Genomic DNA, 14894 nt, shown 5'->3' with positions numbered 1-14894 from the left:
TCGATAATGAGACTTTAGTAAATTGTTTGTCATATGAAGCTGGAGTGGTGAATCATGTGTGTACAAGTGCCATGGTGTTGAAATGGTTTGAAGCTTTCAAGGTTTTATGAGCGTGTTCAATTGTGCATATATATGTTTATGTTGAGACTAAGGTCCTGTTTGGAACCGAGTTTGCTCAGCTTATAAGCAAAAGACGCAAAAAAATATCGCCAAACGCTTTGCGTTGGACACGCTTCAGCCCACCGCCGGCAACAGCAAAAAGCGAAAAATGAACTGCGCACATCTAAAACACAGAAGCGAATCCCCGGCCGCTTCTCGCTTATAAGCGCAGCGATTTTGTGGCTCGCGGTTCCAAACAGGCCCTAACCAGAGAGGTGATGGACACGAGGATGGCGGAGAAGCATTCATTTGTTGCTGGATCCTGACCCTGCGACAACTGACACGAGCTGCCACTGAATTTAAAACTCAGCTGTCAAACGGGAACCTGCACTGCATAGCCACAAATAGATAATGGATCACGATCACCCTAAAACTGGATCTCAGGCACCATGGGTTGTACTGTAAGAAACATTTCAAGATTTAGCATGGTCGCCAATCAAGTCAAACGTAACATTTCTCATCAAAGATTCCAGAATTGGAATACATAATAATCCAATGGGAAGTTCTATTCAGGACCTATTTTTGTGTTGGTTCTACAACTATGAAGACAGTGTAACAACCAACATTTCCGTGTCTACCCTGAAGAGCCAGTCTACATAAAAGATCTCACCAAGAAAGCTTCCACAGCATTTCCATGTTAGCATGACATGAAGCAAGGATCACCCAGGTTCACCGAGCCCACAGCTCTGCCAGCTTATCCTTCCCACGCGAGACAACATTCTTCGCAACCCCAACAATCTCCTCCATTTGGTTGTCCACGAGCTCATTGAGCTGCTCCTCCTGGGTCTTGAGATCTTCTGGCTGCTGCTCAACTGTCTGGTCCTCTGCATCCCCACCATCCTGTGTCCAGAACACAGCAAAGGACTCTTCCTCGTTCACACTGCTTGGCATCTGCACCAGACGCTTGCCGTTGGTTCCAGTGGCGCCGCCAAGGATTTCACCCTTTGTGCGGTCATATATGCAGGCCCTGAAGTTGTCCATGCTCTTACAGTCCTCAGAATCAAGGCTTAGATAGACCAGAATTTCCCAGCACCGCAGTAACTGTTTCTTGTTGATCTTCAGCTTCTGCCGGACAGTTTCAGTCAGGTCTGCTGGTGGAACCATCCTCAAGCTGCAAGTCCTTTTTGACAGGTTGGTCTCCTTCAGAGATGAGACCATAGCACTGAGCGCTGGCTTGATTGGATCAAATGTGAGAAGACGGAGGCAGTCGATAGACGAACGCACATACTGCAGGTAATCTGAAGGGTCTTCTATGGTTACATCATATATGTTCTCAGATAGTGCAATAGAATTGATTGCCTCAAGAAGACGAAGGCCATGGCCTTCACCTTGATGAGGTGGCAATACCAATATCTGAAAATAAAACAAAATCAAATAAGGAAAAAAACACCCAACCAGAATGAAAACTTGATTTACTTTCCAAACATTTGGTTATGCAACTTTATCAAAGTCAGTTTAACATCTAAAAACAGACTGACAGAAAGTAGCCTAGGAACCTAGCAATACCATGGAATAACCCTAAAAAAGTAATATACAGGAACAATTAAAAACGAATTCCTGGAGAGGGAACTCCAGGAAGATACAATAAATTAAGATTAAGTACCGAGAAATGTCATGTGGTGGGCCTTGGAGAAGCACAAAGTCCCAACTAAGTACATTACCCTCATCAAGGATATGTACAAGAATGCGATGCCGTTTGTCCGGACATGTGATGGCGACACCACTGACTTTCCTATTAACATAGGCCTACATCAGGGGTCAGCATTGAGCCCTTATTTATTTAATTTGGTGATGGATGAGGTCACAAGGGACATACAAGGTGATATCCCTTGGTGTATGCTCTTTGCTGATGATGTGGTGCTAGTTGACGAGAGTAGGGCAGGGGTTAAGAGGAAGTTAGAGTTGTGGAGACGTACGTTAGAGTCGAAAGGGTTCAGGCTTAGTAGGACCAAGACCGAATACATGATGTGCGATTTCAGCGCAACTATGCATGAGGGTGGAGATGTTAGTCTCGATGGGCAAGTGGTGGCCCAGAAAGATACTTTTCGGTATTTAGGATCGATGCTACAAAAGGATGACGACATTGATGAAAATGTTAGGCATAGAATCTCAGCTGGCTGGTTGAAATGGCGTCAAGCTTCTAGCATCCTCTGTGACAGGAGGGTGCCACAAAAGCTAAAAGGCAAGTTCTATAGGACAGCGATTCGCCCGGCGATGTTATATGGTGCTGAATGTTGGGCCACAAAAAGGCGACATGTCCAGCAACTGAGTGTAGCAGAGATGTGGATGTTGCGGTGGTTTTGCGGGCACACAAGAAGGGATAGAGTCCGGAACGAAGTTATTCGGGAAAGGGTAGGGGTGGCACCAATTGAAGAGAACTTACCCAACATCGGTTGAGATGGTTTGGACATATCAAACAAAGGCCTCCTGAGACGGCCTCCTGAGACGCCGGTGCGTAGTGGGGTTCTAAAGTGTGTCGATAAGGTAAAGAGGGGTAGAGGTAGACCTAAACTGACTTGAGACGAGTCGGTTAAGAGAGACCTTAAGGATTGGAATATCTCTGAAGATGTAGCTTTGGATAGGAGCGCTTGGAGACTAGATATCAGCGTGCCTGAACTATGACATTTGTGTCTTTTGGGTTTCATCTCTAGCCTACCCCAACTCGCTTGGGACAAAAGGCTATGTTGTTGTTGTTAGGAACCAACGACCATGTTGCAATAAAAAATATTTCTTTTTTCCCATTTTTCTTATGAAAAACACAAGAATCAAAACTGGATTTACTTTCTTTATATTTGAGTCTGGCCCTTTCGAATAAAACATAAACAATCGAAACTTAAGTTTCGATTGTTGTTTCTTAAATTCTGATTGCAGTTTCTGAAGTTTCGATTGGAATTGAACTTTTGTGTTAATTGAGGAATGTCTATTTTTTCTATGTCCAGGTCCAGTAATTATTGAAATTGACTGGGCTTGAAATTGCTTCTCATTCTCATAGTTACGAAATGGTAAGAAAGATAAAATACGAGCCTGATACACATATAAATGAAGCAAATAGAACGTACAGCTGTAAGAGTAGTAGAGGACCAACCTGGCTGATCCGCAATCGAGTGCTCTCAGGGTAATGATAAAAATTATGGACAGCTGCAAAACCTAGCAGTTGAAATTTTGAAACAGACTCTTGTGTTGTCTTCTTTACTACCAGAAGCATTTCCCATCCATGTTCTCCAATATCTATAGGTGTGGAACCTAGAGTGCAATGATATCAGAAAAGAAGTTCCAAATAAAGCAGACTACTATATTTCAAAGCCTTCAGTTACCTTCAACCAGAAGCAGAACAAGCGGCACCAGACGAGAATAAAGGAAAGCAGCAGCACCGTGGAGTTCAACTCGAACAATCTGGGAATCAAATATAAATCAATATCAAGATTTTTGGGACATGAGTAGAGGTGACACCTTGAACAACAGGCTGAACATGAACTTACACAGAAATAACAGACTCGAGCTACAGAGCAAATCCAAAAGTTTGAATGCACAAAAGTGTATACATTTTAGCAAAGTGATCAGGCTTTATATTGATGAACAAAAAAGTGTCATAAATTGATTAGTGATAACACTTCAGAGAACACTTTACTTTAACCTATATCAATTAGATATGTTGACAAATATACAGAAGTGTTACAAGTTACAAATCAAAAACAAAAAATACATAGGAACAAACAGATTACCTCAACTGCTGGATCTGATTCATTGGTGCCTTCATGCTTTATTGCATTACCATTTGTCACCACGTCTCTACAATAAGAACAATTAATATCTCTTGCTTCTAAGCAATTCAAATTATTACTGATGCAGCATTCTACTGTTAGGAAATAAGAGTACCTGATATATTCGCATTCCTTTGAAAAGGTTTGCAGAAATTCCTCTTTTTCTACCAAGTTTTCTCCAAAAATGCTCTGTCACATAATGAATGAAGCTTAAGAAATATAAAACATTATGTGCAGAGGTTTCTTTGTTTAAACAATGATATTGTGAAAGAAACAGACCTGAAGAACAGGTTTTAGATCTGTTATTCCTTTCCCTCCCTGGAAGATATGAGTGAAATGTTTTGTCAATGTCTTGAGGAAATCAGTAAGGACTAAAGTTATGTTTACTAACAAATACATGCCAACTGAATTGTTCAAATTATGGATTACATTGCTCACTCAACAACAGTAGTCAATGCATTCAAATGCCAAAGAAAAACAGCAAAGATAAGGAATGGTGGTTGAAGGTTTGAGTCGGTTTGCTGTGAGGTGTCATTGAGGTGATTAATCCAAGAAATGGAAAAGTAAAAACAAGCTCAAAGGGACTGGACAAGATTATAACCAAATTCTAAAGCAATACCAAATTGCAGCTGGCAACCATATGCAGTAACTACACATGCAAAACTTACAGAAAATCATCTGTACACATAAAGAATTCGAGATTCGGCACAGATTGTGTGCTACAACCAAATACACAATACTCACATCAGATGTTTCCTCAAATGAAATATCAGCGTATCCATGGAATGATATTGCACTTATCCACACATTTATCTGCGAAAAAGTAGCATATCCAATACAGTCATGGTCAGATAACTAGCATGTCAAACTCATAGAAAGAACTAGTGGAAGAAAGAAGGGTGGGAGAATCTGCTATCTCAATAACAGTAAAATACCTTGCTTACCTTAAGATTTTTGTAACCATATATCTTTCCATCTTCACCAAAAAAATGGTTTAGGTCAAATGGTTGAATAGAAGTGCAGTCCTCAGAGCCCGCCTCGTCAGGATTCCTTGCTGTAATAAAACCAACAGTACAAAAAATTAAAAGTCTGCAGGCAGAAACCAAATTAATAGGATTACGATTCCATTGAATTCATTCAGTTCCAGGGCATACACATAATTGTCTAATTTACTGCAGTGAGTCGAATTATGCAACTAACCAATGAAAACGTGTAATTTATTATTAGTATTGAAATTTGCTCTTTACTTTGATATGCAATAAGAGATAGGTTGCTAAAAATTGCAATTTGCATAAAAGGGGTGAAATAGCTGATAGAAATTGTATCACAGAGGATTGATGAGAGTAATTACACACCCAGAAACACTTTCATACACTCATTTGCCTCGACTCCAGCATCTGCATAGCCAAAGGAAATAGAAAGTGACTTAATCATTTAGTCTGCATATACATTATACAATATAGATAGGGGTGCCTAAGAGGACAGAAACACGCAAGAGAAATTGGTATGGAACATCCGCATAGATGAACAAACCGCACATGTAGCTTGTACCTTGCAGAGCAAATCTTTCAAGGACTGGTACAATCACAAACAATGTGATGGATATTTGTGTTTGTAAAAAGTGGAGTAAGTCTGCAATCTGAACTAACACAAAGGCATACAATTTCATAAGTTGAAATTTAAACTGCGAGACTGTATGAGACTCGTGAGGTCAGAGCATCAGGGTTTAACCAAAGTAAGAATAACTAGATCCACCCAACTCGAATGGCAAGCAACCAATTCATTTCCACACAATGTGCAATCTCAGTCACAAAACAGTGCCAAGCCTAACAATTCAGCAAGTTCCTCACAGCCCTTTTGACTAGCACAGAGCAGCTCCCCGTGTTTCCACGCTGCAGGCATCAAATCAAGCAAGGCCATCCGAATCCCCATCAAACAAACAAAATTCCGAGCAGCGGAGACACTTTCAACCGGAAGCTAACCGAAACTGTAGAGCAGCCAAGCCCCCAAGCGTAGCCGCCAATGAAAAATCGAAATCTCTTTAGAATCTAAAAGAACCGCCAGCCTAACAACAACCGCCGCATCGCAGCACGACGAGACCTATCCGCGCCCCGGACGCGCCGGCAGATCCAGGGTAAAACGGGACGGAAATGAGAGGGTGACGCGTGGGCCGGGTTTGGTACCGATGCCAGAGAAGCCGACGCGGCGGCGCTTCTTGGGGTCGGCGGCGGCAGCGTCGGTGCCCTTCTGCTTGAGCGCCATGGGCGCGGCCGATCTGGATGCGGAGGCGGGGGCGTGGATGCGGCTAGGGTTTGGGGTTTTGGGCGCAGCGGAAGAGGCGGGAGATGTAGGCGGGAAAGAAATGGGGAATCGTTGCGGGGGCGGGGGCGGGGGCGCGGCGGGCAGTGTGAGAGAGAAGTCCGGGGCAGATTGGTAAATTGGTAAAACAAAAATATAGAAGGAAAAGAATGGGAAAACGAAAAAAAAATAGAAAGTTGCGGTGAGCGTGGATCGAACACGCGACCTTCAGATCTTCAGTCTGACGCTCTCCCAACTGAGCTATCCCCGCTATGTGATGGGCAGGTACAATGAGGTTTATTTATTAATGCACTCAAATTTTCCACTGATTTTTTATGGTTTGAAATGAAACAACACTATTTTATTCTCAAACCCTATTGATTGGTTTTGTTTTCCTTTTAAGAAAACGGCAGGAGCTCTACTGCTCATTCAAGGTACAAAAGAGAGTATACAAAAAGCACACTAGATACATCATGCTGACAGAGTCAAGTAATTTCTTTTCGAGAACGTGGATTGCACGTGTCATTCCTCATATCTATGTAAACAACTCTATATAGCTGGATGCGCGAGGAGCATTCTGGCTCACCTAGGCACAAAATTTGTGTCCATGGTGTCCAACTGGGAGTGAATGAAGACATGTAGGTGGCCATATGGGTAATGCATTCTAAACAAAAAAAATCGAGAACAGTGCAGCAAAAAATTACCATACAAGGTAGAAAAAAATGATAAATATATGACAAGATTTCTTCTAGGATCAATTCTTTCATTCCAACAATCTACATATGTGCCTTCATAGTGGCATGGATAATTTTGAATTGATCAACTATATCGAAGGTTGTCATTGTCAATTATGTTTATTTTCACAAATTGTTGCCTGTGACTAGATGACTGAACACAATTTATTTATATTTACACATTTATTCCCGCCTCTGCTAAATAAAATCTTGCTTGTGCTCTTTTTATAGAGGTTTTTAATGTATCATGCTAGTGTCTTTAATTTCCTGATCCTAAGGACAAGGAGTTAAAGGATTCTTTTCAATACGGTAGAACTTTAGATGCTTTGTCGATTCAGGTGTTATCTGATATGTGCTTCCGAAAGATGTTTTCCATTGTTAGTATTGATGGATGCTCAAATGGAGATCACTGTAATAGCCCAACTACTCTATCCATGTTTAGTAAGTAATCCTTTTGAGAAAATACTTGCCACTATGATGATCGGTTGCCTTTTGAGAACCTTATGGCTGCAAGTTGTATAGTTTTCCATTCTTTTTTGTCTTGAGCAATATGAACCTACTCCGATGATCTCTATGTACGTTTGGATCAGACTTCTAAGTTGTCACCTCAGGTGTTTCGATAGTCATAAAGTCTGGTGATGAACTAACGTAGCGTTACCAGATTAATTTATGAAAGCGTGTCTGTCAGACATAAATATATTTTGTTCTTAAGTTACTGCATGGCGCCAGATGTTCTAGTCTGGTGAATTAGTGATGAATGGGAGGCAGGGAGAGAGGCTAATTCAGAGAGGAGAGTGTAACACCCGGGAAACTGCGGACGGTCCGCCAAAGTAACGCCTAGATATTTATCTGGTTGTGGGCCCGGTCGTCATCTCCTCCTTCCACCTTCCCCCATCGATCAGAGACGAGCTCCGCTCGTCCCCTCGCTCCACCGTCGTCCCCTTCCTTCGATCTCCCTCCTCCGGCCACCATACTTCGATTCCTTACGCGAGCATCTTCCTCAGCACCTCCTCCACCTTCCCCAACCCCTAGCCCAGCTCCTCCCGACCGGAATCGCCCCCGCCGCCGCCGGTCACCATTGGAGCCCGCTTGAAGCTTTGCTCCACCGTCGATCCGCTTCTCCGGTCATCCTCCGCCCGAACCGATCGCAAGAAGGGATTCGTGGTGAGTTACTTGTGCTCCCCGGCCTTTTTCCCCTTCCGTTGTGCGCTGCCGGCGCCGGTGAACGGCCGCCGCCGCCACCGCACCTGCTGCTGCCTGTCGCGTGGTGTCAAAGAGGCGAACCGCGGACGGTCCGCCCAGGGGGGGCGGACAGTCCGCCAGTAAGATTAGGGTGGGTCTAGAGACATCGTTGTCTCTGGCGGGTCTGCAAAAGTAAACTGCGTACGGTCCGCCAAGGAGGGCCGGACAGTCCGCAAGTTAGGTTAGAGTTTGTCCAGAAACGTTGTGTTTCTGGTGGTCTCGCGTAAATGAACTGTGGACGGTCCACCGGTAAGATTAGAAGTTTGTCCAGAGACGTCGTTGCCTCTGGCGGATTGGCAGAGTGAACTGCGGACGGTCCACTAATGGAGAGCGGACAGTCTGCCATAGAGCTTGAATTTCATCCAGAGACGTTGTAGGTTCTGACGAGTTGGCAGAGGTGTACTGCGGACAGTCCGCTACTGGATCGCGGACCGTCCGCCGTATAATTGTAAGTTTATCCAGAGACGTTGGTAGGTCTGGTAGGTCGGCAAGTTTGAGTTGCGGACAGTCCACTGCTGCATAGCGGACAGTCCACCAACTTGTTCATTTTTTAGTATGATTCTTTTGTAAGTAGGAAATTTTAGCTGCACTAATTTGTGTCATATGCATGTGCATTAATTGGCATTTCATATATATTCATGCATATGCATTATTGCACCTCATTTTGGTGAGCTATAGGTACATGTGTGGACGTGAAGCACGCGGTGTTGGAGTCGACCCACAAGACGGTGTTCGACGGATATCGCCAGAAGATGGAAGGACCCGCTGAAGCAACCAAAGACCCGGCCCAAGGTCGGAAGGGCCCAAGGCCTTAATAGCATTAACACTGACTTAGTGTTACCCCAGGCAAGCCCCGGTGCACACCAAAGACCCGGCCCAAGGTCGGAAGGGCCCAAGGCCTTAATAGCATTAACACTGACTTAGTGTTACCCCAGGCAAGCCCCGGTGCACATCCTATTAATTTAAATTATGACACATAGATATGTATTTATTACTTGTGCATTATGTTTAGGAGTTGTTTGAAACCCTAGTTGCATGAACCCTAGGTTTTCTTGAGTTATACTAGTATGTATAGGACGATAGAAATGCTATGCTAAATAGGATTCGGTAGAAGTCGAGTAATTTTTGGTTACTCGCGAGATATATGATGGTTTTATGTTTCCATATATGAGTCATTCATCTTGGGATAAAAAGTCTTGGAATGAAAGAATGAAATGAATCTGAGACCGGGCGGAAGAGGTGTAGTTCCGCCTGTGTCGGTTAAGAACCGAGCCGTTGTTGGCCCTGCTGATCATGTTTGAACTGTACTAACCGCATGCCGGGAGTAGGAGGTAGTCGAAACCGATAAGCCTAGTACTACTTTGTTTCGAAAGTACAGGACTCCATCTCACCTCCTGGGGTAGTCGAGTAGTCGCAGAAAAATGGGGATGCATGTATTACTTTTGGTGGTCTCATGTTGATCTCGGCTGACCATATGATGGTGGGGCGGTCCTGTAGTTCGAGGCGGGGAGGGGAAGGGTTGGTGCGTGTGGTCCGACGGGGCTTTTGCGTGCCGTGTTGGTTAGGTCCACCTTGCAAGGTTAAATCGAATCGATTCGCCGTCAGTCGCTCTCGGATATGAGCACCTTGATCACTGCGTCGCACCATAGTGTTACGATGGAATGATGAGTATATTCATTTATATATGTTAAGGAACACATGGAACTATTATGGATTGCACCACTATGTTTGCTATAGTTGGTTTTAAGCAAAAATTGGGCTATAGTTAAATTATATAGAATCTGAAGCTAAAATATAGAAATTAAGGAATTACTTTAGTTGCTGTTTTCTGCAAAAATAACCACCAGCCAAAAACCTTACATATCTAGATAAGTGGGCTAAGTTATACCCACTGGTCGGGTAAGCCTTACTGAGTATTAGTTGCTCAGGGTTTGTTGTTTACCCTATTTCAGGTATAGGAGCTAACTAGATTTCACATCGGTGGGCTCGATGTGGCGCCTTGTCTTCACGTCTCGGTAGTCCTCGACTTATTTAGTTTGTTTCATTTATTCTCTAGTAAAAATGCTCTGTAAGTTAGATTCTTCTCCGCTGCTATCTTTTCTTTTGTAAAGTTTAAATTTAAAGCGGTTTTGTAAAAGCCTTGATATTATTTACTATTTTTGTAAGATTTTATCATGCTGGTACCTTCTGCGCTCGCCTTCGTGCGAGACTTCTGGTGTGTTTCGATCGGCCTGTGGGTTTGAAACAGCCTGTCGAGTTACACTTAATTAAGCTAATGCGCCTGATCTGTTCAAATGATGGCGGTTACGCTTAATTAAGCGTTTTATCTTGGCGGGTCTGTCACAGAGAGGATGTTGTTGGTTTGGATTGAGGCTCTTGTTGAGCAGATCCAATCTAGGTTAGTGGGTGTAACCAGGTTGGGAGTAAGAGCAACAATTTCTAGTTTTGATATATAATAGCTTGTATCAAGTGCGAACGTTCATATTTGCTGATGAAATAGAATCAGGTTGTACATTTAAAATATAATAATAGGTATGGATAGATTCAGAAACCGGTAGTGTTAGCACTAGCAATATACTTACCTCAGGTTCTCCCGAATCCCCCTCGATACCCGCCTCTGTCACTTGGATTTCGCTTAGTGTTTGTGCGAATCCGTGTGGAAGTTTGCTTCCTCAGAGTGTTTCAGTGAGAGATTCCGCCGAACGGGCGCGTGTGCTTGTATCTGAGGGTCCGCCGTTGACTACTTAAGCGTGTTCAGTTTCGGGGGTATTAGTTTGTGCGTGTGATTTAGCTTACGCGGTCTAGCTCCGCGATTCCGCCTGTGGTTGCTCATGCGTATGTTGTGGGATTGAACTGGGATGCACAACTATGGCGACTCCGGACTCGAGGCTGCAATGGTGTGATAGCTTGACTTCAGCTCCGATTTTGCCACGCTTTGTTGCTGGCCGGAGAGGGAGGGGAAACCGAATCGACCGGGTACCTGTATAGTTTCTAGGTCTAGGTTAGTTTCTAGTCTAGGGTTAGAATAAATGTGTTCCATGGTGGTTTCGCCACCGGGGAACTTTTCTGTCTTCGGCGGCGGCGGCGTTCTCTGCGATGGTGGCGTCTCGGCGGCGAAGTTTTTGCTCCTCCGCTCCAACTCCGGTGAGGTTCTCCTCGTCGCTTGGGCTATTAGGTCAGTGGTTTCCCTTCAATTTGTGTTCGGATGGGATTTTCTCTGCCGGGCTTTCTTCCTCCGTGAGGAAGCCTGTGGCTTTGGCCTCCGATTTGCTTGTACCGAGCTCGGTGATGGCGGATCTGGTGGCTCTCTTCCCTTGCCTGCGCCGGGACGGCAGTGCCGATGGGCGTTCATCGTTCTTAACTCGCCGTCAAGGTGGTTCGGCGGCGTCGGCTCTTGCGGCTTCTTCCAATGCTTGGAACTGCGTTGCGGTGCTGGCTTGTGGATCTTGCTTTTGTGGTTCGCGATCCGGTTCTTCTGCTTCCTCCTTGGTCTTCCTTTGCGGGACTCGCGACGGGGAGCTGCGGCGCCGGAGCTGAAGAAGAACGGCATGAAGAGCGGGCTCCTGTATGCGTGCGTTGTATTTTTCCTTATTTGCAGGGGTTCTCTTGTAAAATGGGTTTGTATTGTGCTCTTCCGTGCAATATAATCCCATCTCCGTTCGCAAAAAAAATGTTGTGGAACATCACTGTTGTAGAAAATTCAGCAAGAAAAATTTCTATGTTGGGGAAAATGACTGGCTTTTCAATACGAGTCATAGGAACTATGGAGGACAGTTTATATGATAACAGAATAGCAGAACCAGATCTTCTGATGTCTGGATTCACTTGCTAGCAAACAAGTGATAAGACTGAGCTGTCTGACTGTATATCTCTTTATAGGTCCACAAAATATCTGTAGCTATGAAAACTATATGTTTGAACTTGGGAGTGGAAAGTTTGGTAAGTTTGTAATATTTTCAGGAAATAAGACTAACTTGATTAAATCAAAATGGCAATGATAGATAGTATCTGTTCACTGTCTGACAAAAGATATGGCACAACTAGTAATTTTTGTTATGAAACGCCAAATTAATGGGCAAGTTGTCTATATCACTGGAATGTATGACGTCAGGGAGAAAGAGTCACTTCTATAAATAGGAATATTTTTTGCACATAAATCCAGTTTTGATGCTTCAAAATAGTTTACATAAACCATGTTGAAATGCGCAGAAAAAGGAAAACCCTGCGAGCTTTCAAATAAATAAAGGCATCAAATTTAATATCTATTTATAGGTTATAGTGTAATGAATGAAAGCTCTTTGATAAACAAAGGCAGTACAAATCATATCCTGGTGGGGAGGATATTGAAGAAAAATGATTATATGCTAACTTAGACAAAATAATCCCAAATGTCTGTCAATTTCCTTGAGCGCAGTGGTATGATTGTGTGCAGCTGTTGCAGTGTTACTTTTCCAGTTACACATAACACCATCATGCTATGGGAAGAGATGAACTGAATACCGTTTCTTTTGCCTTCATTGCCTGAAAATTGTGTCGAGAAACAAGAATATGCATAAAATTAAACTGTCCAGAAAAAAAATATGATAGATGAATACCAGTATATAGTGACAGTCTCGTAGTTTACTTACCTCTTTCTCCCAGTTTATCCGCAGTGTGATCCACATGAGCAACACAAGCTTGGTGAGGCTGCCACAGACAATACCAAGCCAAAGACCCTACCAAAAGGAGCAACAGCAGTTTTAGTTGTTTATTTGGAGGTATTTGTTCGTGTGGTTTTATTTATTGGCTCCAATGAAGTCAAGTAAAACTCATGGGGAAAGTTTGGAAGAACTTTAGTACCGTACCATTCCGTTAAGATGGAGAACAAATGCAAGCAAAACGGCCATGGGAACGCCGGCCAAGTAGAATGCACCGAGATTAACACGAGCGCCGACCTTCTGCTCACCGCATCCAGTCAGTACTCCTGGAAAGTTAAGATAATGATCAGCACATCTGTGAAGATAGAATTCCCCTTACTGTATCACTTTAGCCAGACGAATTGGCTTAAGAATGTTGGAAAGCAGAGTACTAACTCATAGCTCGTCTGTGAAATGAACTTTACCGGATAGAGAACTGTGAAGCCCATCCGTGAAGAATGATATCGCGAGAACAGGTATCATTTTTGCAATGTATGTGATGACTTCAGGTTCATTGCTGTACAGATAGCCCCAGAAATTGCGTAGCAGAATCATGGTAGAGGCTAGAACCAAGCCGGCAGACATGGCAATACACATCACCACTCGAGTTGCCAGCTTCGCTGCCTGGGGCTGATCGGCGCCAAGTTCATTCGAAACTCGTGTGCTAGAGAGGGAAAGAAGACATAGAAATCATGACATGAATAAGCCGCCGATGCACATGAATAGATATGTCTATCGATCGATCTGTCACCAAACATACCTTATGGCTGTAGAGAGACCAAATGGTATCATAAACAGCAACGAGCCAGTGTTGAGACTGCAGAATTGATCAACGAACTAGTAGTCAGAAACATTATTTAAACGTAAAGATCGATTGTCTTTTGAAGAACTAATTAATAGCGTGCACAGCTGATGATTACCATATCGACAATACTGAAGTTTCAAGCGTAGGATTGGGCAGGAGGCCAGAGAGCAACACGAGTAGTTCAAATGACCACCACTCCAAGCTGGGGAACAGGAACAGACATCCGGTTAGTTTCAAGATCGACTAAGGATTGAAAGGCATAATTAATACTAACTAATAAGGATGGGAAAATTTAAGGAAAACATGCATCAATCTTCAACTTTTAATGGCTCACCAGACCATCATCGCCGATGGGATGGCGAGCTGAGTGAACCGGCGCAGCTCTTTGAAAGCCTCGGTGGAGAATCCCGTCCATGTCCTCGCGCACGCGCCCGACAGCCTGACGTAGAGAGTGAGCAGGGCCAGGTTGACGCCGTAGGAGATGGCGTTGCTCAGCGCGGCGCCTCTGCTCCCCATGCCGGCCTTGAACACCAGCGCCCAGCACACCGCGACGTGGCCCAGCGCGGCGGCGCCGGAGCTGGCCATCACCGGCACGACGAGGCTCTGCGCCTGCAGGAACCGGATGTGGCACACGAGCGGGACGTAGGGGACGAGGCACGGGATGAGCCACCGCGCGTAGGCGCCGGCCTCCTCGGCGATGTCCCGGTCCTGGCCGGCGAGGACGAGGATCCGTCCGGCGTTGGCCCAGACGGCGGCGACCGGGACGCAGGCGAGCGCGAGCACCACCGTGGCGCGCTGCTTGTGCACGCCGAGGAGGCCGTGCCGTGCCGCCCCGCCCCGAAAGCCTGCCCGCACAGCGTGTCCAGCGCGCTCGCCATGCCGAACAGCAGGCTGAAGCCGGTGACGTTGGCGAGGGAGCTGGCCAGGGAGGCGCCGGCGAGGGGCAGCTCGCCGAGGTGGCCGACGAACATGACGGACACCAGCTGGACGGCGCTCTGCAGGATGCAGCTGGCCACCAGGGGCCCCGCCAGCCGCAGCAGCCGCTTGGCCTCCGCCGCGGCCGCGTTCTCGGGCCGCGCCGCCACGAGAAGGGGCTCCTCTACTCTTCCTGGCTTCTTGTTCTCCATGATAAGTAATCAGAGTTGTCAAAGCGTGTGGCCTGATTGCCTGGATGAAGGTTTTCAAGTGGAATCGGGAACAGAGTGCAGAGATGCAGGGA

The 14894-nt window shown here is 45.0% G+C and overlaps 1 protein-coding gene, 1 non-coding gene and 1 pseudogene across 3 annotated transcripts; all 3 read right to left on the bottom strand.

Annotated features, from left to right (window-relative positions):
• Nucleotides 1–553: 553 nt before the first annotated feature.
• LOC120677332 (probable histone acetyltransferase type B catalytic subunit) lies at nucleotides 554–6306 on the bottom strand. Its single transcript, XM_039958487.1, has 10 exons — nucleotides 6104–6306; nucleotides 5276–5317; nucleotides 4865–4974; nucleotides 4665–4733; nucleotides 4200–4238; nucleotides 4036–4109; nucleotides 3882–3948; nucleotides 3474–3552; nucleotides 3245–3402; nucleotides 554–1512 (listed from the first exon to the last, which is right to left on the bottom strand). The coding sequence occupies exons 1-10, from the start codon at nucleotides 6180–6182 to the stop codon at nucleotides 829–831; spliced, it is 1401 nt and encodes a 466-aa protein (XP_039814421.1). The 5' UTR covers nucleotides 6183–6306; the 3' UTR covers nucleotides 554–828.
• A 110-nt stretch (nucleotides 6307–6416) lies between these two features.
• Nucleotides 6417–6489, bottom strand: TRNAF-GAA. The gene has a single exon. It is a non-coding gene; the product is annotated as a tRNA-Phe (tRNA).
• Nucleotides 6490–12431: 5942 nt separating this feature from the next.
• LOC120677321 lies at nucleotides 12432–14894 on the bottom strand (annotated as a pseudogene). Its single transcript, XR_005676267.1, has 7 exons — nucleotides 14010–14894; nucleotides 13791–13877; nucleotides 13631–13687; nucleotides 13296–13534; nucleotides 13039–13157; nucleotides 12823–12909; nucleotides 12432–12715 (listed from the first exon to the last, which is right to left on the bottom strand). The product of XR_005676267.1 is annotated as a protein DETOXIFICATION 16-like (transcript).

This window comes from Panicum virgatum, chromosome 2K (assembly GCF_016808335.1).
Source record: "Panicum virgatum strain AP13 chromosome 2K, P.virgatum_v5, whole genome shotgun sequence".
Lineage (NCBI taxonomy): Eukaryota > Viridiplantae > Streptophyta > Magnoliopsida > Poales > Poaceae > Panicum > Panicum virgatum.
The sequence above is the reverse complement of the archived record's forward strand: the minus strand, read 5'-3'. Positions and strand labels throughout refer to the sequence as shown.